Genomic DNA, 24,562 nt, shown 5'->3' on the forward strand with positions numbered 1-24,562 from the left:
TGCTTCTTCCTGCACATAAAGTATTAAGAGGCTCAGAGACAGGCTGCCAGCACATCAGGTCAGACTGTGGAAGATGAGACGAGGATGGCACAGTCAGTTTAATTATCCTCCTTTCTCTTGTAGAGTTTATATACAACATGGAAAATGAGTTTGGGTCATTTATTTATCTTGCTTGTTAGAGTTTATACAGTTGAATTTTTTGTTCCTTTTTTTATTTAGAATATTTTTCCATGGTTGTAGGATTCATGATTGCCCCTCCCCCCCCCAACACACACACACTCTTTCCTCCCTCCCTGAAGCTGACGAGCATTTCCACTGGGTCGTACATGTATCATTATTCAAAACCTATTTCCATGTTATTTGTTTGTTAGAATTTTTAGTAAATGAAGGAACTCAGGGATAGACGTCCCCAGAGTATCATTAAGATCCGCCCACCCCAAAAGGTTTATCTTCTCAAGGTTTTTTCCTTATCAATCATACGTAATGACAAAAAGGAACTGTATGAAGTATTCCGATGCCCATCCATTGTGGTACGTTGATGGAATGGAATGTGTGTAGCATCCCAACAGGTGGTCCGATGGCCTGAATGCACCCCGAAGGGCAGCGGGGTCGCCCCCCAAGCAATGGGGCAAAGGACTGATCTGCAGTAGGCGGGATGTTCCCTGTGTTCTGAGGCAGCTAGGAGCACTGTGACGAGAGCCAGGAAGACCTGAATTCAAATCCAGCGTCAGACACTGACTAGCTGGGGGACCCTGGGCAGATCGTGGACCTGCTTTCTGCCTCCGTTTCTTCATCTATAAAATGGGGATCATGATAGCATCCGTCTCCCAGAGTGGTTGTGAGGACCAAATGAGACGATGATTGTCAAGAGCTTATGGCAGGGCCTGGCGTAGTCGGGGCTTTAGGAGTGCCTGTTCTCTTCCCTGCCCTGGAGGGAGCGGCCAGAGATACAGTTTAAGCTCAGCTCTTCCTTGTCTTATCTGCTGCGTTTACGGTCATCCTGTCCCTAAGGCCCCCCCCCATCCTCCTCCTCCTGGCCTCCTCCCTCTTCTGCTTGTGCCAAGCTTTTCCATCCTCTGAAACAGAGAACCTCGAGGTTTCCAGCTGCAGTCAACCTGCCGAAGCCTCCAGGACTTCCGGTTCATGCCCAGCGAGAGTTGGCAGGCGTCGCCTCACTTGGCCAAGGTGGCAGGCCCTGCGCTATGGACAAGAGCTGCTTTTGGGCGGGCGGCTGTCCGGCGGGGGGCACGCCAACAGTTAGATCTCCCAGACGGGCAGGGATTGCCACAGCCGGATCCTCTGCCCTCTACCTCTAAGAAAGGGTGCCGTGAGACAAAATCCAAGGGTTGTCCGAGTGCTGCGTCCCCGGCTGCCGCCTGGCCGTGCCCTCTCCGCAGTGCCCAGCCTTGGGCGTGGAGAACGGAAGCCAACCTGAGGGAGCTCTGCGTCTGCGCTGACCCACAGGCTCGCCAGTCAGCTCTCAGGGACGCCTGTCTCATGCCTGTCAATGCTCTGGGGACATTTGGTGGCTTCTGGGATTCCCTTGAGAGGGAAGGAGGCCAGTCAGGGCAGGCATTACTCAGTCCTAATTACGGAATTTTTGACGTTGGCGGCTTGTCCTTCTACTTGATTTGTGTTCAGGGAGTAGTCAGGGGCGTTTCTTCGTGAGAATTTTCTCTTTGCCGAGACTCGGGCATCTTCCTCTCCCCTGGAGGGTCAGGAGGCCTCGGCGTTCCGGGGCTTCTCTCAGTCTCTCGTGGTGGGAGATGGCCTGTTTTCACTTCGTTTGCCTTCTTTTAAACTTCTCTGCCGCCCCTGTCTGGGACGTCTTTGGCCGCAAAACCAGGTCAAGTCCACCCTCAGCTCAGTTTTTGTATCTAGAAAATGAAGCTGCTAGAGTAGAGCAGGGACTCTTAGACTCGGCCCTCTGGGGAATCCATGAACCTCGTCTCAGAATTCAATATGTAAAATATAGAGATTTGTAAAGAAACCCCAACCTAATGAGACAAAAGTGCGGATTTTTTTTTCTTGCTTCAGCTTATAGACCCTTGAAATCTGCTCCCTTGCCTCTTAGGGTTCCATGGACTCCAAGGGAAGAACTCCTAGACTAGACGATTTCTAATATTTCATCTAGGTCTGGCAATTTAAAAATGTATAATGCCATTATCAGGTTGGCTGTAGGAAAATGAATTTTTCAGTGACAATGCCTGAAATCCATCTACTAAGTCATGGAGTGGGTGTGTGCTCTCACTACCCAAATGATAGATTCTCGAAGGACTGAATCTCTTCAACTCATCCTAACAAAGGCTCTTGAGCTACCTGGACAGGCTTTTAGGTTCAGCCTTAACTTAGCCCCCTGCTATGGTGGCGTTCTTTCCCATAGAAGGCATTATCCAATTAAAGAAGGCATTCCTGACCCCAGACATTAATGATCGTCTTCCAGATGTGGGCTTGGCTCGGGGAATTTACAGTACTCGCTTCACATTGACAGAATGCTCGACGGTTTACAAAGTGCCCATCTCACACCATTTTACTGATAGTCTAGGACAGGCCCGCCTATGGGCAGCATTGGTGCCGCAGGAAAAGGGCCCATGGTTAGATCCCAGCTCCGCAACGTCTCGCCCCCACAGCCCCAAGAATTGCCTTCAGCTTTCTCGGCAGCAGCATCCTCACTGGCAAAATGAGAGGTTGGACTGAATGGCCTCGAAGGCTCCTTCTTGCTCTTAAATTGATGACCTGTGAGGCAAGAAAAAACAGGTCACTTGTAAGGAGCAGGGGAGCCGTCTGGCTTGAAAGGCAGTTCTCTCTGGACTTTGCCGATGTCCAGTACTAGTGGGGAGGACTTGAACCCATACCTCCTTACTCCTGGTCCGGGGTTGTTTCACTGATTTGGGCGTAACTTCCCTAGCAGAGAGGCCAGAGAAGGCTGGTGGGTTTTCTGGGAGGGCTGGTCTCTGGTGGGAGAAGGTTCAGGGAGAAGAGCCAGGAGGAAGAGGTCAGGAGAAGGAGATTTAGAGGATTTGGGATGACAAAGAAGGCTGGAGCTTGGGAGTTGAAGAAGGACCTGAAACCCAGAGCTAGAGGTGGAGGGGAAGGGGAGGGATGGCCAGCCAGAGCCCAGGAGGAGCGGAGGAAGAGCAGGGACAGGAAGCGAGGAGGGACGAGGCTAGGGAGGGTCCCCTCTGGATGGAGGGAAGCAGGGGCCACTCTGACCTGGGAGAGCCCGTAGGGTGTGCAGAGTGTGCTGAGGGGCTCTGCAGTCACGCCGGCATATCTGCCCAGTGTCCTGTGCCCTGGAGAATGGCCCACGGCTCCCCTGAGGCCGGTCACTCCTCTGTCACTCATTCAGGCGGATGTTCCCAGGTGCAGGAAGACGGAGACAGAGAGGCCCTCGCCTTGGGGCCCGACCCTCTCGTGCCACAGAGGAGTCTGTTTGTACGAGGGAGCCCAAAGGCTCTCGGCTGCCTTTGGCACAGGGCTGTGGCCTCCCTGGGCACGGTGAGGGTTGTGGTTGTGGCGCTGCCCTTGGGACTCTCCTGAAGGCGGCGTGAATGGAGCTGCCATCCTTAATGGCCCATCCCTGGGGGAAGGGGGCAGGCTAGCTGGGGGTCTTCACTTCCAGGGCTTTACAGATTGTGTGGATGGCTAACCAGAGCCCCTTCTTTGTCTTGTGTCTCGCAGGCCGTGGTGGTCCCTCAGGGAGGCGGACAGCTGTGGCTGTTTGGAGGAGAGTTTGCCTCTCCGGACGGAGAACAGTTCTACCACTACAAGGATCTCTGGGTCCTGCACTTGGCCACTAGGACTTGGGAGCAGATCAAGTAAGACGCTCGGCCCTGCCTGGGTCCTCCCGCTCTCTGCCCAGGGCCTTCATTCGTCCCCCTGGTTAGGTGTGCTTCTCCCTGAGGCCAGAACGAGGGCCAGTGGTGAAGCAGCCCTCAAGAAGGGGCCGGCTGTCTAGCCGAAAGTCACTTTTAAAAGGCTCTCTTAGGTGTGCCTTTATGTCCAGACCTGCCACTGCCCCTGGCGAGGTTGGACCTAAGCGCGTCTGAGTGGCCCGGCCAGCCCCGGGCTTTGGCCTGTCTCCTCTTCCCCTCTCCCAGCATCCACAGCCGTCCTGTTCTAATGCTTTTCCATCGGGCCGTCCGTCTGGTTCCTTTAAAGGCCATCCGAGGTTTGGAGGTGGCCCGTAATGGAGTCATTCTCCGTAGTCGTGGGGTGCCGCTCACAGAAGCCTTCTTTCCATGTTGGCTTCACAGAGGGCCGGTGGAAGCAGCCAGGCCAGCCTAGGGAGAAGCCGGAAGTTCCTCTTGGACCCCAGTCAGCCTTTTATCAGACTTTGGGTTTATAGAGAGCGTGATTCTTTCTTGGGCAGCTGTCAGAGGCTGCCCCCATGGAGGCCCCCCTGGAGCCTACTGTGAGCCAGTGTTTACCTGCACCATTTTCTTAGGATTCTTCAAATTCTGTCATTAAAAAAAAAAAAAAATTCTTGAGACAAGGAAGATAAATACCAACAGAACAGAATAGCAATCGCATTTAAAATTAAGAATTGAAAGAGCACTATTACTTTCACCAAAGTTAAGCACAAGATGACCTTGAGCTTTGCAGAATATGGTGTCCCAAAAGTCTTAAAGCAGTTTGGAGCCCAGCCCTGAATTGCACTAATTCTTTTGGGACATCTGGCCTATCAGAAAGGTCTCCTCTCTGCCTCTCAGAACAGTGAACAAGAAGCTACTTTGGTGTAGAGAAATAAGCAAGAAATGGCATCTGTTATGGACATGAAAGCCTTTCCTTTAAGGGTCTGTCCATAGCCAAGTAGCCATCCCCACTTTAGAGGAGGCTTGACTTCCTAGCCAGCACGTGGGGGTGCGGGTGGGCTCGCTTTACTTGGTTTAGGCCTGGAGGTGTTAGACTACAACATACGAGGCTAGCATGCACCGACTTCAGTGAATCTGCGGAGAAGGCATGGACAGGAGCCTCAGTGCCAGGCTGCATTGGGATCTTGTGACTGACGTCTCCGTCCCATTTTCCTACTTGGGGGAAAAGCAAGCAGAATGTTTCAATCCTCTGGCACATCCATTTGTAGATACAGTTAATTTTTTTCCATCTGTGAATTGATAATGGTGATAGACAGTGAAACTTGAAGTTTTTTTCCATGTTGAAAACGTTAATCTCCAAACACCAAAGTTATCGTCCCCCAGGATGTCATTCTCCTTTTATGCTCTCTCGTTCCCTCCTCCCCTCTGGCGAGACGGCCCCTCAAGTCCATTTAAAAAGTCATAAAGAAGTTTTCCAGAGCTTAGTGCTAGCAGAATGTGTTTCCCCCAAATCCTTACCTTCTGTCTTCTATTGATTCTATGACAGAACAACAACATGGGCTAGGAAGTTGGGGGTAAATGACGACTTGCCCAGGTCCCATGGCCAGAATGTGTCTGAGGCTAGATTTGAACCGAGGTCCTCCCTACTCCAGGCCTGGCTCTCTATCCACAGTGCTACCTAGCTGCGCTTTACTAGTATGTCCTTAAGATGCTGTCACATTGTTTGAGGTTATGCCATATGATATTTGGGGATCTTTAAGGTGCTGCGTAAATGTGCATGATTATTATTCATGGCATCCTCCTCTCGACCCGGCAAGGTCCTCAGGGACTTTGTTCCCACCCCATCACTTTACAGATGAAGAAAGTTAGGATACCTTCCCAAGGTCACATTTAGGAAATAGCAGAACTGAGAATTGAACTTGGGTCTTTTTGGACCAAGAACCTGCTCCTGAGTGCCTTATGCTGTCACCATCGTCATTATCATTCTAGAACACAGGACAGAGAAGGGGGTCCTAAAACTCATTTTGAAGGCAAGTGCGAGGACTTTCCTAGTTTGTCATCTTGCCCAGTTAATGTGATTTTTGTCATTTTTTTCAGAGGTTAGCTCTGGTCACTTCTTGCCTCCATTTTACAGGGGAGGGATGGAAAACCTTAGCAAAAATATATTCATCTCAGGAATCACCTAGTAAAGGTTTCCATTTTCCTGTCTTAAGAAAGAGTTTGAATTACTTTTTGTCATACTGACACAATGCAGAGTCATTGTTTAAAGCCACAGTCCCTGCCATTTCCTGTTTTAAAATATATAACTGTTTCATTGTTCAACAAGTGTTCACTATGTTTGTGGAGAAAATGATACATTAACACGCAACCACACGTCAGGGAATGAGGCGTAAATAAGAGCCATTAGGGCACTTTTCTCAGAAAGCCCTCCTTGTGCTCTGCTAACAAGTGTACAACTTGGACTGCTTTTTGGTACAATTATCATTTTAATTTCATCTGTGCTGTGTTTGAGGTGTATTAGCCAAAAACGTAATCTACTGTTAGGGAAAAGTCCATTAAAGGAAATTCTGCCTTGGAGCTGGATGAGGCCAGCTTAGCATTGTCATGTGGTCTAGTTGCCATTTTAATTTGACTTCTGAATCATAGGCCACAGTTAAAAGGGGACAGAGAAAATCTGCTTTGTAACTGCACCCTGACTTTGATCTGTCCATATTGTTGATCCTGGTGGCTCTTAAACAGTTCAGTGGCTCAAGCTAACCAGGTACCGGGAGCCATTATTAGAGAAATAAATAACACAAACAAGGCGTCCTGAGAGCTATTGTTTTCCAGTGTTCAAATCTGCCACCAGAATGAAGTTCCTCTCATCCCCTCCCCCCCCATTATATATAAAAACAGTTTTTAAAATTCTTTTTTTTTTTTAAGTTCCAAATTCTCTCCCTCTTTCCCATCCCTCTCTCTTCCCTGAGACAGAAAGCAAGGAATGAATTTCCTCGGTAATTTTTAGTTTGTGTCTAGTGTGCAGAATTCCTCAAATGAGTTTTAAGGGGGCAATCTAATTAGAAGACAAGGAACAGAATGAAGGTCAGTCCCCAGCTGGGGTACTAATTTTGCCCTAGCGTTTAAAGCAAACTTAATACCCATAGGGTTCTTGTCATCCATAAAACTCACTTTACTACTACTTAGTATATAATGTATGCCATGTCCTGGGGATAGATATCAGACTCTCATCCCCTTTTTTGTCTCATCTTTGGCCTGCCTTCCTGTGTCCTTAATAATCCATGTCTCATAAGTCTTTGTCCACACAAGACACTTGCTTGATCTACTAATTTTCCTAGCTCTGTCTGATCCTTTGAGCAGACACTCAGCTTCCTGAAATGTCTTTCCATTTAATCACCCAAATAAAAACCCATTCTTTTGTCCTTGAATTTTTCTTATACAAATGCCTACCTAACAAAGGCTAGAAGAAAGCTCTTGTTTTCTTGATTTCCTTGGTGTGGAAGCTTCTGCCATTGATGCAGCCTGGCCAGTGTCTCTTGGAGCCCAAGTGTCTTCCAGAGGTGCCCTGGGAATTGAGAGTTTAAGCTGCCTGGCCTGACCTTACCTCAGTCCAACAGCTATACAGGGGAGCTGAGATTTGGACCCAAGTCTTCCTGACTTCAGGACTGGTGCTCCATGGTGGGGAAGGGCCTAAAGTTCCTGCCTTAGGAGGATCATTGGAGGGAATCAAGCTGGAATGTTCCTCCATCACTGGAGAGCATCAGATAAAGCTTATAGACTGTGATGGGCAGCAGAGGAGTGCATTGGAGAGATAAGGCCTCAGACTTGGGGGGCAAGAAGACCCTAGTTCACCTCTAGCCTGGGCAAGTCAAATGGGATAGTAGCACCTATTTCCCAGGTGTTGTAAGAATCAAAAAAGATTATAGGTAAACCATTTTGTAAATATTAAAGTGCTCTATAAATGGTGGCTACTCTTATTATGTTGTGATGGTGGTGGTGGTGGTTCTAAAGGAGCCTCTTCAGAGGGAGGGGGAGGGGTGTACAGTCAGTCCCCCCCCCAAGTTCAGATTCTGCCTCCAATAAAGTGTTTTCTTTTTTCATTCTATTAGAAAATCTCCAGATCTGTTGTACAGGTTGGCTGGGGCCATTCTTTACTATTAACACTTACTGAACTGGAAGGAGGTTATTTGAAAGGCTGATAGGAGAAGAGAAGATGCTTAAGAGGGAAGAGAGGACTGGAATAATAATAATAAGAGCTCACATTTCTGTAGCACCTGCTGTGTGTAGGCACTTTTATAAATATGGTCTCGTTTGATCCTTACACAACCTCTGTCTGGTAGGTGCTGTTATTATCCTCATTTTATAAATGAGGAAACTGAGTCAGAGTGAAGTAAAGTCACTCGCCCAGAGTCACACAGCAAGTATGTGCCGGAGCCTGGATTTGAAGTCAGGTCTTACTGGTTCCTTTGGTCATGTAGCTTCAGAGAGGACAGTATTGTCACCCTCAGAATACCTGGGGGCTCTTGAAGCCCAGCCTTTTAACTGTTGCTTCAACTGCTATGATGGAGTGTGGTAAGGGAAAGCCCTTGTATTTCTAAAGCAGTTCTAGAATTTCAGTTTTAGAAATGGAGAATAAGGTAAGTATTATTTTTATACCTTATTAATTTTTATAAAATATGATTTTCACCATAGGTGGTAATAATTCTTTATTAAAGCATCCTTTAATTGTCACAGCATAATATCGCCATGGGAAAACGTAGGCAGACTAATCATTAAAGCAGACCTATTGATTGTGCATGATGGCAAGGTACTGTATTGCTGCGTGTTAGATTAGAGGCCAGCTGGCAGCATGCAAATACTGTTGATTTGAGTCATTGATGCCATTGAAATAATAGCTAATATTGGCAGAGCATGGGGGTAGACAATCCTTTAAGTTGTGATATTCCTCTGATGGCATTTTTCTTCTCTCCTTGCTTTGTTCCCCCCTTGTATTGATCTTAAAGGAAGATGAGGTGGAGCAAACCTAGAGAAAGAAGCTTCATCTCAGCAGCTCCAACCGAGGGGACTTTTTCCAGGTCATTTTTGATCAAGGTTTTTAGGATCATGAAGTAGGTCTTGTCTTGTGGGAAGCACAAATATTCATCCTGATCCTGGCGCTTCTTATATTTTTCAGTTTGATTTATTTTATTAGCCATTTCTCAATTCTTAAAAATATTTATTGACATCCTCTGATTTTTCATCACCTTCACTTGTGAATATATCTTTCCTCTTCCCTCTACCCAGAGCCCTATTCCCTGTAATAAAGAGGTTGAGGTTATTTTTGTTTGTTTAAAGAAAAAAAAAAGAGTCAAACAAGCCACTCCTCAACCAAAAGGCCAGTGTTTTACCCCTGGGCCCCTGACCCAATGCAAAGAAAGGATGAATATACTCTCTAACCCACTCCATAGCTCGGTCACTATCATTATGCAGCATTCAATTTTTTTTTTTTGTTTCAATCTTTGTTTCTTTTGGTTTTCTTGGTTATATTATTCCATGTTATGTCAGTAGTGGTTAGGTCACTGGACTTAGAGTCAGGGAGACATGAGTTCCAATCTTGCCTCAGATACTTAATAGCTGTGTGTTCCCAGACAAGCTATTTAAACCCTCTGTGCCTCAGTACTCTCATCTGAATGATGAGGGTGCTGGGCTTGAGGGCCTGTGAGGGTCTTCCTGCTTCTAAATCTATGATCTTTTAGATCCTCAGTTTTTCCATTCTTCTCTTGATTCTTTGTATTCATTATTTCTTCTGGCACAGCAGTTTTTTGTAACATTTATGAACCACAATTTGTTTAGCCATTCCTCATTCAGTGGACATCTATTTCATTCCCTGTTTTTGCCAGCAGAGAATTGCTTTAATTTTTTTTAAAGCAAAGTTTTAAATTTTTTTTCCAGATTACATGTTGGTACAATTTTCAGTAGTTAATTTTCTGACATTTTTCAATTCATGTTCTCTTCCTCCCCTTCCCAAGAAAGCAGGTAATATGATATAAGTTGTACATATGTTATTCATTGTAATACATATTTCCTTGTTCATCATATTGTGAAAGACATATAGCACTTACACTACAGAAAGATTCATGGAGGAAATAAAGTGAAGAATGGCATGCTTCAACTTGCATTCAGACTCCTATCAGTTCCTTCTACAGCAGTAGATAGCTTCATTAGTCATGAGCCCCTTGGGGTTGTCTTGGATCCTTGCATTGCTGATAATAGTTAAGTCATTCACTATTGATCTTTGTACATTATTGCTCTTACTGTGTACAACCTTCTTCTGGTTCTGCTCACTTCACTTTGAATCACTTTACATAAATCTTTCCAGGTATTTTTGTGATAATCATTTCTCATGGCACAATTGCAGTCAGTCTGAGATCATAATTGCTACCTACTTTTTAAACTTTGACTGAAGCGTAGTAGTCTCTGTTTCAGCCCTTTACCTTCACTCCAAGTATGTCTCATTGTTTAAAAATGTTGTTTCTTGTATAATGTGTATTGTGGGATTCTGACTTTTAATTCACTGTGCTATCCTCTTCTGGATTATGGGTGAGTTCTTCCCATTCCCATTCACACTTAAGATTACTCTGTTTCCCACTATCTTATTTCCCCCATTTATCCTTCTCCTTTCAGCCTTTCCCTGTTCATAAACATTTTTGTTTCTGACTACTGCCTCCCCAACTCTTTCCCCCCAGCTCAGTTCTTGTCTCCCTGCCTTCTTACTTCCCTTTAAGGCTGTGATTCCCAAAGTGAGCACCACTGTTCGCTGGTGGGTGCTGCAGCGATCCAGGGAGGTGGTGATGGCCACGGGTGCATTTATCTTTCCTGTTAATTGCTATTAAAATTTAAAAAAAAATTAATTTCTGGGGGGCTAAGTAATATTTTTTCTGGAAAGGGGCCGGTAGGCCAAAAAAGTTTGGGAACCACTGCTAAGGTAAAATAGGTTTTCTCTCCCTTTCTCTTTTCCCATTGCATTCCTCTTATCCCTTGATTTTGTTTTGCTTTGTTTTTTTTTTGTTTTTTTGGTTTTTTTTTTTGGTATATAATCCCATCATATTCAACTTCTCTCTCTGTTTGCTTTTATTCACTGTCATAATAGTAATAAAGTTCTTTTGTACCTTCTTTACCTTAAGTTTCCCAAGTAGTTTAGGTACCTTAGACACCTCAAGTATCATACATATATTAAATATCTAATCATCTTATGTAATAATGCAGTCAGTTTAATCCAGTTGTTTCCCTTGATTGGTATCTTAAGTATTTCTAGTGTCATAGATATATCTATGGTGTCCTAGTTTAACACTTTCCCAAGTAGGAATGTGATCTATTTAACCTCATTGAGCCCCTTGAGCTTTTCTTCTTCTTGCCTTTTATGCTTCTCTTGAGTATTGACTGTGATCATTGAATTTTCTTTTCAGCTCTGGCCATTTCATCAGAAATGTCTGGAAGTCTTCTATCATTAAATGTTCATTTCTTTCCCTGCAGTATTATGCTTAGTTTCACTAGGTAGGTGGGTTCTTGATTGTAGCCCTAGATCCTTTGCCTTGAGGAATATTATTCCATAGCTTTCAGTCTTGTAAAAAGAAGCTACTAGGTCCTGTGTAATCCTGTCACTTCACAAAATTGAATTTTTTTTTCCTTCTGGCTGCTTGCAGTATTTTCTTTCTGCCCTGGGAGTTCTGGAATTTGACTAAATAGGCTTCTTACTGTTAAGTTTGGGATCTTTTTGTGTGGGACAGAATTGAGTGTGTTAATTCTCAGAATGAACATTTAGCTTAAAAAAATTTGTTGGTTTTGAGGACTCCAGGATAGTTGGGAGGGAAACTGATGTAAGACAGAAGGGACAATGAACAGCTCGGCTGCTTCCCCTGCCTCACCTGATTTGGGTTGGAAGCACAGGTGGTTTGATTGTAGGTTAAAGCCTGGTGGGGCCCTGATAGGGGAGGTGGAAGGAGCCTTGTGTGTATATTGCCTGCTTGCTGCCTAGTCAGTTGGCACTTAGCCCATCATTGAAAGGCTCTCTTTCATGAAGGGAATAAACAACTGCCTCTTTTTACTCCTACCTTCCGACTCTGATTTTGTTTTCAAATATGTGAGTGTGGCACTTGTATCTCACACAGATTGGTGAGCCGTACTTGTGCTCATTTTTGAGTGAGGCACTTGTAATCAATTTTTATCCCACTCATTTTTCAGGAGGTAATTGGTGGATTCTTTCAATGTCTATTTTCCCTGTTGTTCAAGAACATCAGTGTAATTCTCTGATAATTTCTTACAAAATGGTATCCACATTCTTTTGGATTATGACTTTCAAGCAAATTCCAATGATTCTCAAGTTATCTGCCCTGGATCAGTTTTCCAGGTCATTTGTTTTTTCAGTGAGGTATTTCATATTTTCTTTAAATTTTTTTATTCTTTTGAATTTGTTTTGTTATTTTCTGCTGTCTTATGGAATCATTAGCTTCCATTTGTCCCATTCTAATTTTTAGGAGCCATTTTCTTTGAAGGGTTATACTTCCTTTTTTAGTTATTTTCATTTGAAGTTTTATATTTCCTTTATTTAGGAATATGTTTTCTTTAGTGAGTTTTTGCATCCAGCTATTGGCTTTCTTATTTTTCTTCTAAGTCTCTTACTATCTGTTTTTTTTTTTTTTTTTTTTTTTTTTTTTATTTTAAACCCTTAACTTCTGTGTATTGACTTATAGGTGGAAGAGTGGTAAGGGTAGGCAATGGGGGTCAAGTGACTTGCCCAGGGTCACACAGCTGGGAAGTGTCTGAGGCCGGATTTGAACCTAGGACCTCCCGTCTCTAGGCCTGGCTCTCAATCCACTGAGCTACCCAGCTGCCCCCTACTATCTGTTTTTTTATATTCTTTTGGAGCGCTTCCAGTTCATTTGGGGTCTGACATCCTTTCACATTTGCCTTTGAAGGTTCACACATTTCTGTTTTGACTTGCTGTCTTCTGCTGAGCTTGCATTTTGGTCTTCTAATTTGCTGAAATAGCTTTCCAGGGTCAGACCTTTTCTTTGTCTTTTACTTATTTAGGGGGACTCTTTTCATGATTTTGCCTTTATGCTGAGAGTCAGCTCCACTTTGGGGTGAAGGAAGTACTCTCCCAGGATTCCCCTTATTTGAATATTTTGATGTATATGAGTGCAAGGTGAAACTTCCAGGCAGTTCTCCTTTGTTATTTGGAGCAGCTTGTCCTGTAAATGGTTATCAAGAGTTTGCAAGCCATCTTTTTAGAACTGTTTGTTCCTATTCTTCTAACACCTATCCCTTGGGGAATGACTGTTAGTCATATATTTATTTCTAAATTCTGTGATATCATCAGGAGAGTAATCTCTGTTTTGCAGTTGAGGAGGTTGAGGCTATTAGACCTTGTTGTAATTGTGTCCAGTCTAACTTAGAATTTTTTCCCTAGACAGTTTAGGGATAACAACAACCTGAGAGGCATGGGACTTGGGTCATTCCTCTCCTTGAGTCTAAATGCCATCCAATCCTGAGGGACACCTAGGCTTGCACTTCCTAACTTTAGAGGGTGCTCCTAATTAGGATGTATCTGAGAACAAAGGTACCCACCAATCACCCATCTGCAAGGTGGAAACCTATATATCAAGCCAAAAAATTGGAAGTCCAAATCAGTTAAAAGTTATTTCTCCTGATGGAAGAATTTGATTTCAAACTTCTCAACTTGGAGCATAATCTCTGTTGGGATGTGACAGTCCAGGGACAAATCAACACATTACTTTAAATAAAGAGATTGATTGCTTTTTTGGCCAAAAAAAAAAATAATAATTTTTTTCCCTATTGAGAAGAATGAGATTGATTGTGTACACATACATTCATGCACACATATACTCTCATACTCACACACATGTACTTTACTGATAATTTTATTTTGCATTGTAGTCCTGAGGAGGAAAATCCTCCTTACCCATTGAACCCTTCCTTAATGACAAAGAAAAACAAGCCAGTGTGTCCAGTCCAGTGCCCTATAGAACATGATGTCCTCCTCTTCCCCTTGAAGTTTTTCCTGTTCTTTGCCTAGTAGAGCAAAGGCTGGAGGAGGCCTCAAAGGCCTCACTAATAGTCGAGGGGTCTGAGGCATAGGGAGTAAGCGGCATATCTGGTATTACACAGCTGGTAACTCTGAGTCAGGATCCAAACTCAGGTCTTCCTGACTCCTAGTCCAGCCTTCCACCATTGTTCCATCAGACTGTCTCTGGTCTTTAGGACCTTGATTTTTTAAGTTTCTCAGAGTTTGATTTTCTTAGTGTTTTTTCCCCCATTTCCATGATTGTAGTCATATTGTCTGTATTGTCCTTTTGTTTCTGTTTCTTTCTGCGGGTTTCTATAAATTGGACCATGTTTCTCTAATTCTTCCTAGTCCCTTTTTCTTATCATGTAGTAATATTCTAGCTGTTCCCAGTTATTGGGGACTCATTTTGTTTACAGTTCTTTGCTGCCACAGAGAATGATGCTCTGAACACATTTATTTATTTCTTCTTTGTCTTTTTTTCCTCTTATTTTCTTGGAGAATAGACCCCATCATGGGATCACTAAATCTCTTCAGGGGTGAAACGCTTTGTCACAATTCTTGCCTCGTTCCAAGTTGATGTCTAGAATGATTAAACCAATTCACAGTCCACGAATGATGAATTAGTGTGGCTGTTTTCCCACAATCCCTCTGACATGGATAGTTTCTCCTTTTTGAGGTCATCCTCTTGGTTAGTCTTACTGGTAGGAGGGAGTCATCTTCTCACACTTCTCAGAATTCCTCATTTTCACCATTTCTTAGGGCATAGTGATTCTGTATTACATTCCTAAGACATGGTTTAGCCATTCTTAAGTCTAAGGCCTTCTCTTTTATTTCCAGTTCTTTGTTTCCTTTCTCCCCAATTCTTCAGGAACCTGTCATTTTATTTCTCTGACTATTCCTTGTTAAGCCTCTTTGGCCCATCTCATTCTCAGATGGAGCTTTACCAACTCTACTCCTGTCAGACCATTATCCCGCTTCTTCCGTTGTCTTTTGTGGCTAGCCCTCACACCCATATCCTGGATGGGTCTTTAAAAATCTAAATCAGTTGAAGAATTCTGGGATCTCGAATTGGTCTCTCTGGGTGGCTTCTCTCTTTCCTCATCAGAATTGCATCTTTCTGCCTTCAGACTTTCTCTCTTAATAGCTTCTTTTAACTCCTAGACTGACTTCTCCAAAATTTTAGACACAAGGTCTTACTTCTCTTTTCTTATTATTCTTTGACATCTGCTTCCCTTCGGTCAGAATGTATTTTACATGATATTTGACTTTTTCCTCTATTTTGAATTGTGACGTTAATGGGTCCCTACCTCCCCAAGGTTTCCATCATTTCTGCCAGGTTGTTCTTATTGAAGGTGAGAATCTGATTCAGCATGTTTCTCTTGCTGCTGCTTCTACCTTTTGAAGAATTAAATTATTATTATACAAGTCAAGAAATTGTTAGCCAGGAGCAACTAGCTCAGTGAATTGAGAGCCAGTCCTAGAGATGGGAAGTCCTTAGTTCAGATTTGGCCTCAGACACTTCCCAGCTATGTGACCCTGGGTGAGTCACAGTCCCCATTGCCTAGTTCTTAACACCCTTCTGCCTTGGAACCAATTACATAGTATTGATTCTAAGGTGGAAGGCCAGAGTTTAAAGATAGAAAGAAATTATTAGCTGTTCTCAGAGAGAGAGAGAAAGAGAGAGAGAGAGAGAGAGAGAGATTCCACAGGTATTCTGGAATCCTTTGCTCCCTTGTCTTATAACTTCTCATGTCTTACCAGTGTTCAGCCTTAGATTACTCTCACCATCTAGTTACTCCACTCCTATTCATATCTTCCACTTTGCTATTTTTGACATGCCATACATACAGTCCTATAGGAAACCATAAAAGTATACTCATTGGGTACATTATAAATTTACATTATTCAACTGGTCTCACAGTAGTAAGGCCATCCTTTTATTCTTCCCTAATTGATTCCCTAACTCATTCCCCCCCAAAAAAAATTATCTAAGCATTCTTTTCTTTTCTCAAGTCTCCTACATCTCTACCTCCCCCACTTTTTTCTTTATTCTTTCTCTTTTTCTTTCTCTTCTATCTTAGGGCTGATGAAAGTATAAGGTCCAAGGCAAAGGAACTCTAAGGGCTAAGCAATGGGGGTTCAGTTGACTTTCCCAGGGTCACACAGCTAGGAAGCATCTGCGACCTTCAGTCTCCTGGCCTGGCTCTCCACTGAGCCACCTCTCACCCCTCGGTGTTCTCTTAATTGCTAGATCCATTGATCTAAAATGATCTAAAATCATTTTTAACATCTCCTTCTTGACTTATCTGATGAGTTTGGCTCTATTGGAGGCCTCTCTGGGCATTTGTGACACCTACTTGCTCCTAATTAATTTCATGCCTATCGAAATACTACCAAGTCTGTCTCCTGCTGGTTCTGTCCTCAGCCCCCTGATCTTCCTCTCTCTCTCTCTGCCTCTTTCTCTCCTTAGTTCTTACTGGTTTTACATGTTCGCATATGCAGCTGACTTCCAAATTAGTTTGTCCAGCCTGGCTCTCTCTGGAGCCTTCATCCCACTTTATCGGTTGCCTGATCCATCAAAATGGAAACTCAGCATGTATAACATAGACCTTATTATCTTTTCTCTGTCTCTCCCCCTTCCCCCCCAAACTTCCTGTTGAAGGTACTCCCCAGTCTTCCAGGTCTATCATTTTGTCATTATCTAGGTGGGCTTCTCAGTCTCCCTCACCCCAAATATCCAGGCAGTATCTTCCTGCCTTCTCTCCCATCGGACCAGTTTTCTCCACCCTTTTGGCCCTGCCCTTACTTAGTTCAGGCCCCCTTATCCCCGTGCCCAGATTGCCTCTTCAGTGGTCATCCCCTGCAGCCATCTTCCACAGTTCTGTGCTTCATCCCAGACCTCTTCTGCTGCTAAAGCCTTCCCAGGCTTCCTCCGTGTGTCTTCCCAGCCTCCTTAGACTTCCCCTCCTGCACTCTGCCAAGACACGACCTTCTCCTGGCTCCTTGTGTGATGGATGTTCCCTCCTTTCCTCCTTTGAGAGTCCTCAGCTCCTTGACAGGCACCACCGCCTGCACGAGGCCTCTCCTGATCTTCTAGCCTCCTCCCTCTCCTGTCCCCACTCTGAGCCATCACCTCAGCTCTCTGTGGGCCGGGGCTCCTTAGTGTGTCTTTGGGTGGAGAGTATAATAAAAAGTAAATAAAGGGGTAAATAGAGGGGTTTAGGTCCTTTGGTGGGAAAGGAGGGAGCAATAGTGGATTGAGGTGGTAAGGAGAGATGTAAGGGAATGGCTGAGTTTAGGGAAATAGAGGACAAGGCAGTATAATGAATGGTAAGGGAGATGATGAGGTAATTAGGGGAGGCAGCTGCAACAGGGAGACCCTCAGACTAGAGACAGAGGTTATTGGGAAGGAAGGAAGGCTGGACTCTTCCAGGGAAAATGGTATTTCTACTGACACAAAGGTTAGGGCCAGTCAGAAGTGGTTTGAACCTGACTAGAGGGCTTTCTAGTCAGTTTCTCAAGTCCACCAAGAAGGAGTCCTGAGGCTCCTCCCTGTTAGTGAAACTGAAGGGTTTCCAGGAGGAAGTATAGACAACTACTTCCTCCCAAGATGGACGCCTCCAGCTTCTCTCAGGAAAATAGAATAATTCCTTTCCTCCTTCAACTCTCACTTATCCTCGAGCCAATGATTTAATAAAGGGTTTGAATAGGTAACAAAGGGGTTTATTAAAGTTTCAGGGTTGATTATCAAGGAGAGAGGGGTACAAGGTTTCCCTAACAGCCGCTAGGGAAAACTCCAGGTCGGGGAGGGTCACAGGAATGGCTTGGACTGAAGAGAGAGATCCTGCTCTCTCTCAGCCAGGAAAGTTTGGCTGCCCTTGAGGTTAGGAAGTACTAAAACAATGAAGCAAAGGATAGTTTGTTTCAAGGGTAAGCCCTACTTGTCTATGGGGAACTAAATCCTCAAAGTCTAATTGCTACAACCCAAAAATCCACCCTTCTCCTAAAGCCCACAGGAAATCAGGAAGGTAATAGGGGATGATATAGGGAAGATCAGGGAGGTCCAGAGAAGTTAGCTAAGCTCCAAATGTCAAAGACAAAAGCACAGATTCAAGGCAAGGTTTCAGCTTGAAGGCAGAGCCCAGTTCGCCCCTCCACTCTTCACAAGCTTCTGGGACCAACTGAACTTTGTCAGAGTTCTAAGGCTGGTCAACTGCCAGAAGTTCTACAGTAAAGTTTTGCAAGGGTAAAAGCCTTGATTGCATCTCTGCATTACACAAGCCTGGCACGGGCAGGGCAGGGGCTCCTTGGTGTGTCTTTGGGTGGCCAGCCTGGCACGGGCAGGGCAGGGACTCCCCATCGCTCCCTTTTCTCCTCTGACGTGCCGTAGAGACCACATGGCTAGGGCAGGCGGGCTGAGTGCTGCAGATCCAGAAGGGATTTCTTTTCCGTTGGAGCCCTGCCTTCGGTCCTTATCCTCACGGGCCCTGTTTCAGGGTTTAGACACGGGCTTGAGAGATGTCCTGCTGACGGCCCATCGCCGTTGTGGTTTGTCCTTCCTCTTGGAAGAGGGCCGAAGACCTGAGTGGTGATGGCTTGACCCAAGTGTGGATGACCCCAAGGCATCAGCTGCATGCTCTCGTCCAGAACCACCCAAGTCCAGAGGCAGGACGGAATGCAGGACAGCCGATGCTGACTGTGGCATCTTCCAAGTCTGAGCGAGCTCCAGGGGCTCCGTGGGGCATGCTCAGCCGCCTTCCTCACTCTCGGGACAAACTGCTCTCCTCTTGCACCAGGGGGCGTCTTCCCCTGCTTGGACTGGACACCCCTAGTTCCCCAGTGGGTCGGAGGCCCGTTGATGACCTCAGCCTGGTGTAGCCCATCTGCTGAGGAGATTTTCCTGGGATACGGCCCCTGCACGTGGCACCGCTTCTCAGAGCCGCAGGGGGCAGAAAGCAGAGGTGAAGAGCAGCCCCGAAAGGTGCCAGTCTGCCCCGAGCACCCCGTCAGCTTCGAGGGCTTGAATTTGGCTGGCACTCGATAAGTAGCTGTGGGCTTGGGGCTGGGTAGAGTCCCAGCTTAGCGTGATGGAAAAGAGAAGGGTTCGTTTTTTGAAATTCCTTCTCAGTCATATCCACATGAGGACCCTTCTTTGGGGGGGGAGCGCGCTCTTTCTAGTCATCCCTTCTCACCTGGCACACTCTTGCCACTTCGTATTCTGTGGGCTGGCGTGGCGTGGAAACCCCAGCCTTGTCAGGGAAGGCTCTCGGGGCACTTGCTACGGGGTTACTGCAGAGCCTTGCGTGTGGCCGCTGGGGAGCCACAAGTGGGAGCTGGGTGGACAAGCAGCCCTGAGAGGGACTCACAGATCCTCCCAGAAGAGGGGCTTGTCCTGCGGGAACGCCTCCTGCCCCTGGTCAAGCTGTCTCCACAGACGGGCTGACCCCAGCTGAGGGTCTCCAACAGGCCCCAACCCCCCGGTGAATCCCTCGTGGGGCGGAGAAGAGGCTTCTCCAATGGCCCCAGAGGCAGCCGGCGGAGGTGCTGGGGATCTCTCGGCTCCGGCCTGTGTGGAAGATGTTGCGGCTTCCTGGCGCCTCTCCATCCATCCCTGGACGCCCGATCCTTGTCCTGCCCCCGGACTGGGATGACTCTGGGAGAGAGAGTGACAGCCGAGTCAGACATCGTCTCCCAGTGTCCCAAGGCCCGCTGGGAGGAGGCTGAGGGCACCTCCCTGGGGCTGGGGAAGCGCCCTCCGAGTGGCGGCCTTGCCTGCTGCCACACCACGCCATGCCACGCCTTTCCTGCTGAAAGCCCCACTCCCCAGTATTGCCCATGTATTTTTGTGCTGTGCATAAAGGCCTCTTGCTGAGTGGGATACATTAATTTTTAACGACTACATTTAGGAGTGATGGCAGTTGAAAAGCCTCAAGGAATTTCAAATATAAACTGGCTTTTTGGTGGTTTTGTTTTTTTCTGGAGGGGGAGTAGAGGGAGATGTAATCTTTTTATAGCAAAATTCTCCCTTTTTTAGTTACCAAACACAATAGCACTTGGCTGCTGCCACAACAAGAGTTCACTGTGTGATGGTCGCTGACTCAGCGGGGAAGTCCAACTAAGCCATAGAATTGTTGATGCGCCGGAGCCCCATCTGGGGAAGCCAAGCGTCGGGGGCCTCTGGGGCGCATGCTGGCTTGTTCTTTGCTTCCACTCAGACTCTCAGATGCTGGCCGTTGGGTCGTCGGGCACATCTTTCCTGGGAGGACTTTCTTGCCCGTCCCCAGGAGGCGTAGTTCCTGGAAGGGGTTGTGTGGGGCAGCTCAGCATCGGACGGCCCATGAATAATGGCGGGCATCTCTACTGAGCTTCTCGGGTTCCCATGACGATGATGGTGTGCTTCGTGGTTACTCCTGCCTTGGATCCTTGAGTAGCCCTGTGAGGCAGGTGCAGCCATTATCCCCATTTTACAGATGAGGAAACTGAGCCGGCAGGAGTTCAGTGACTTGTCTAGGGCTTCACGGCTGGTGAGTATCTGAGGCTGGATTTGAACTCGGGTCTCGCTGACCACAGGCCTGGCACTCTCTGGTGGAACATGAGAGCACTTCCCGAATGGATTTCCGTGTCCGCGGGGATGCGGCTAGTCCTTCAGGCCGTGCTGGAGAGCCCGCCTCGGCCTTTGGACTGACCGTGGGAAGTCGGTCCGGCTTCTTCTCGCCTCCTCCAGGAAGCTTTGTGCCGTCCCTCCCTGGCGCGTCTGTCTGCCTTCCCTTCTCCCCCAGTGCTCTCTGTGCATGGCGCTTTGGTCCTTTGGTCCTGCCGCCCCCCCGCCGTGCCCCCGCCATGCCCCCCGCCATGCCCGTTTGTCTCCTGGTGCCCTCTCTGCCTGCCGCAGGCATCCACTCACTTTTCACCTTGGAGACTAGTAGCAGGCCTTCTGCCAGCCCCGCACGGCCCCGGGCTGTCCCTGATAGTTTATTCGGGGCAGCTACCCTGCCCTGGATGACACTCTGAGTGCGGATACGTCGCTGCTCTGGACTGCGCTGGATTCAGTCGGAGTCGCCTGGGCTCTGGCCGAGCCTTCTCCGGGCCGCCCAGAACCTCTGTCGGGGGCAGCGTCGTCGCATCTCCTCTGAGGCTTCTCCCCAGCCAGACTTTTCTGGGGGTCTTGATGGTCGTCTCGTATTTTTGGGTCACTTGCCAGTTTAATAAGCCACCGTCTGGGCTTTCGTCCCAGGAGCCTTCACGGGCAACTTCCTTCAGAGACCCTGGAAGTCCCCCCAGGCTAGCCAGTCCCCCCAGGCCGAGCCCGCCAGGCCCCGTCTGAGCCCCAGAGGGTGGTTGGGAGGCCGACGGCAGGTGAGTGTTTCAGGGACAACATCCAGGACCCTCTCCTGAGGCTTTGGCCAGTTTGGGCCTTCCTGAGCCACCCCCTGGGGGAGTCTGGGGAAGCCTGGGGCCCCTTCTCAGAAGGTTTCCAAATGCATAAAATTAAAGGAGACCCCAAAGAAAAGCAGTCATGTTGAAGTGGGTGTTAAAACGATAAAGCTCATGGACTCCCTGATGAAGCCTCCCTGGGCTAGGGCGAGGGAACATCCATAGCAGTGAAGTTTTGTTTTGTTTTTTAAACATCCCTTTTTTCCGTCTTGGAATCCATACTGTGTCTTGGTTTGAAGGGGGAGGATTGTTATGGACTGGTTAACGGCGGTTAAGTGACTTGTCCAGGATCACACATCTAGGTAGTATCAGAATTGAACTCAGGACCTCCCCTCTCCAGGCCTGGCTCTCTCTCCACCGAGCCACCTCACTGCCCCCAACAATGAAGTTCTGTAATATAAAAGTATCAGAATAACACAGTAGCTTGCTAGTCCGCAGCAGAACGCCTGGGTCCTTGTTTTGGCCTCCACGTTGCCCGGTCTTACATCGCTTTCCCTGGAATCCCATCTGCCAAGGGTCAGCTGAGGAGGCTCCTGGCCCTCCTGGGGCTGCATGGGGTGGCTCCAGCCCTTAGTGACAGCTGCTCACTCCTCGACCTTCTCCCCAGACACCCAGCATCCATCCCAGGAGCCTCGAAGGGAAGCTGCTGCCCACGTCCACGGTGGCTCTTTTTAAAATGTTGTCTTGGGGTAGAAATGGAGGGTTTTTTTTTTTTTTTTCAGATTACATAATTAAAAGAGCTCTTAGTTACCAAAGCCTGAAATCTGCTCAGGGACCAATTTATTTGTGAGTCTCTGGGCAGTTCTTCTCTGTTTGTCTCTTAGGGGAGTTGCTTCTGCTTTAGCTGCAGAAAGCGATGATCATTTTTCTTCCTTATGCTTGTAAAAATTGTGCCTCAGAACTAGGGGAGAGACTCTGAGGGACGAAGTCCTTTCATTTGAAGTTCTGTGAGTGTGCAGGGAACGGCTCCCCATCTAGTGTCCTCCAGAGAGGCGAGAGGACCCCCAAGTGCCTTAACGGGAGGCCGGTTTTCCGTTGAACACGAGTGGTTCGAGATGAGAAATCAAGCTGATGAGTCTAGTGAAGTCTGGAGCCAAAATGTTTTTTGTCACTCCGGCCATAAAGCCGGCGCTGTTCTGCCATGGCAGGTTACTCTGAAGTTCAGGCAGTCATGAGGAAGAACAAAACAGTCTTTCGAGTCTAGTAAACATGATGTCATCGTCACAAAAAACATGTTGGTGATGTGTCCAAACAAGTCGTATTTCAGCAACCACCAGAATACGATGAACCCCACTGTTAGGGTCATTCAGATTTGGTCATTTGGGGTGTGAGTGACTCGGGCTTTGTTCTATCTTTTTTCAAAACATATTAGTAAAATGCAGTAATTCAGCATTTTTAAAGGTAGCATATTAAAACTATATTAGATAGTTGAGACCTGCTGAGTAGCCCAGTGATTGGAAAGCCAGACCTAGAGATAGGAGGTCCTGGGTTCAAATCTAGTCTGGCCTCAAGATACTTCCTCGCTGTGTGACCTTGGGCAAATCCCTTAACCCCATTACTATGCCTTGCCACCCTAGTGCCTTGAAGTCCATACATAGTATTGTTTCTAAAGGTAAGTATTTAAAAAAAATACATCTACATGCACATATGCACACACACACATACACACCATAATACAATTCAGGAAGAAGAAATGAGAGGCTAAAATCCTATAGACTACCACTGAAGCTTTACACTTGAACATCTTTCTTTAAGAAAATGCTAGAGGTACTGTGGACAAGAAGAATACCCAGTCATAACTTCACCAAAAAAAAAGAGATTGATTATAATTTGACAGGATAAAAGGCTGCTTCTTGACGTGGGAGTTAACTCTGAATCCGATGACTTTGTACAGTCTGGCCATTCAGTGACTTACTGAGAACAGATGTTGGTCAGTAAAAAAGATGCAGCCTGCAGTGAAAATGGCCCAGCCCTAGACTAAACAAGGAATCGTCAAGGAAAGGGGGTAAACACGCCCATCGAAGACACGAGAAGAACCTCAACAGCACCAAGTCCGGCACACTTGGCCCGCTTGCCAAGCAAGGAGAGGACTGCCAAGGGCAGCGCCATTTACCAGAGAACGAGCTCATGAAAAGCCACATTTCATAAAATGCGGAGAGGTAGAGAAGCATAAAACCGATGTAAAGAAAACTAGTCAAGAGATTTTGACTAAGTAAAATTATTCATCAAAGTATTTGAGGTAAGTTAGGAGGAAGACAACCAACAGGAGAAAAAAGGAGAAACATCATCCCAGTTTCTAGAACTTATTAATTATTGATAGGTTTTTTTCCCAACACTCTCATTTCCCCTAGTATCTTTCTCTTCTGCTGGAAAGCCATACCACCCAGCAAATAGTATTTTTTAAAGACAAGAAACAAAAAGAGTAACTAAGCATAACTTTGAAAGAGTCTGAACAATATGTGCATTATAGACTTGTCGCTTCTGCAGAGGGGCAGGGTGAGGGAGTCTTCTCCTATCTTTTCCTTTGAGCCATGCTTTTTTGTTTTTAAACCCTTCCCTTCTGTCTTAGAATCAATACTATATATTGGTTCTAAGGCAGAAGAGTGTGAAGGGCTGGGCAATGGGGTTAAGTGATTCACCCAGGGTCACACAGCTGGGAAGTGTCTGAGGCCGGATTTGAACCCAAGACCTCCAGTTTCTAGACCTGGTTCTCAATCCACTGAGCTACCCAGCTGCCTCGTGTTTGTTTTTTACACTTTTGAAACGTTCATTTTTTGACTTCTTTTTGGTGATGATTCTTTCCATTTACATTATTATACTTGTGTATTTCTTGGCGGCTTTGCTTACTTCACTCTAAATTAGTTCATGTAGCTCTTTTGATGCCTCTGTATTTATCACATCTGTCATTTCTTACAACACAGTAATATTCCATTACCTTCACGTAGTAACATTTGCTTAGCCATTCCCCACTTGCTAGGCATTGAGTTGGTTTCCAATTGTTTGCTATTGCAAAAAGTATTTCTATAAATATTTTGGTGTGCCGACGTCGGGACTTTGTTCCTGCCAGTGGCCTCCTTGGGGGATGTGCCTCGGAATGGAATCTCTGGGTCAGAACATCTGGACTTTTTAATCACTTTATTTGCTTGTTCCAAATTCCGTTTGCTTTCTTTCCAACACGGTTGCGGTCATCCGCAGCCCACTAAACAGGCCCTGATGTGCCCTGCGCTTCCAGCAGAGACTCTTCCCACGT

General features: G+C 46.3%; 1 protein-coding gene across 2 annotated transcripts in view; it reads left to right on the forward strand.

The window, feature by feature from the left end:
• The window catches only part of KLHDC4 (kelch domain containing 4), an 89,023-nt gene that overhangs the window by 18,641 nt on the left and 45,820 nt on the right, over positions 1 to 24,562 (forward strand). For both annotated transcript variants that reach the window (XM_044663191.1, XM_044663192.1), the window contains exon 5: positions 3,682 to 3,818. In XM_044663191.1, the coding sequence (XP_044519126.1) occupies positions 3,682 to 3,818 (137 nt within the window). The remainder of the gene's footprint in view (positions 1 to 3,681; positions 3,819 to 24,562) is intronic.

This window comes from Gracilinanus agilis, chromosome 2 (genome assembly GCF_016433145.1).
Source record: "Gracilinanus agilis isolate LMUSP501 chromosome 2, AgileGrace, whole genome shotgun sequence".
In the NCBI taxonomy this organism is placed as follows: Eukaryota; Metazoa; Chordata; class Mammalia; order Didelphimorphia; family Didelphidae; genus Gracilinanus; species Gracilinanus agilis.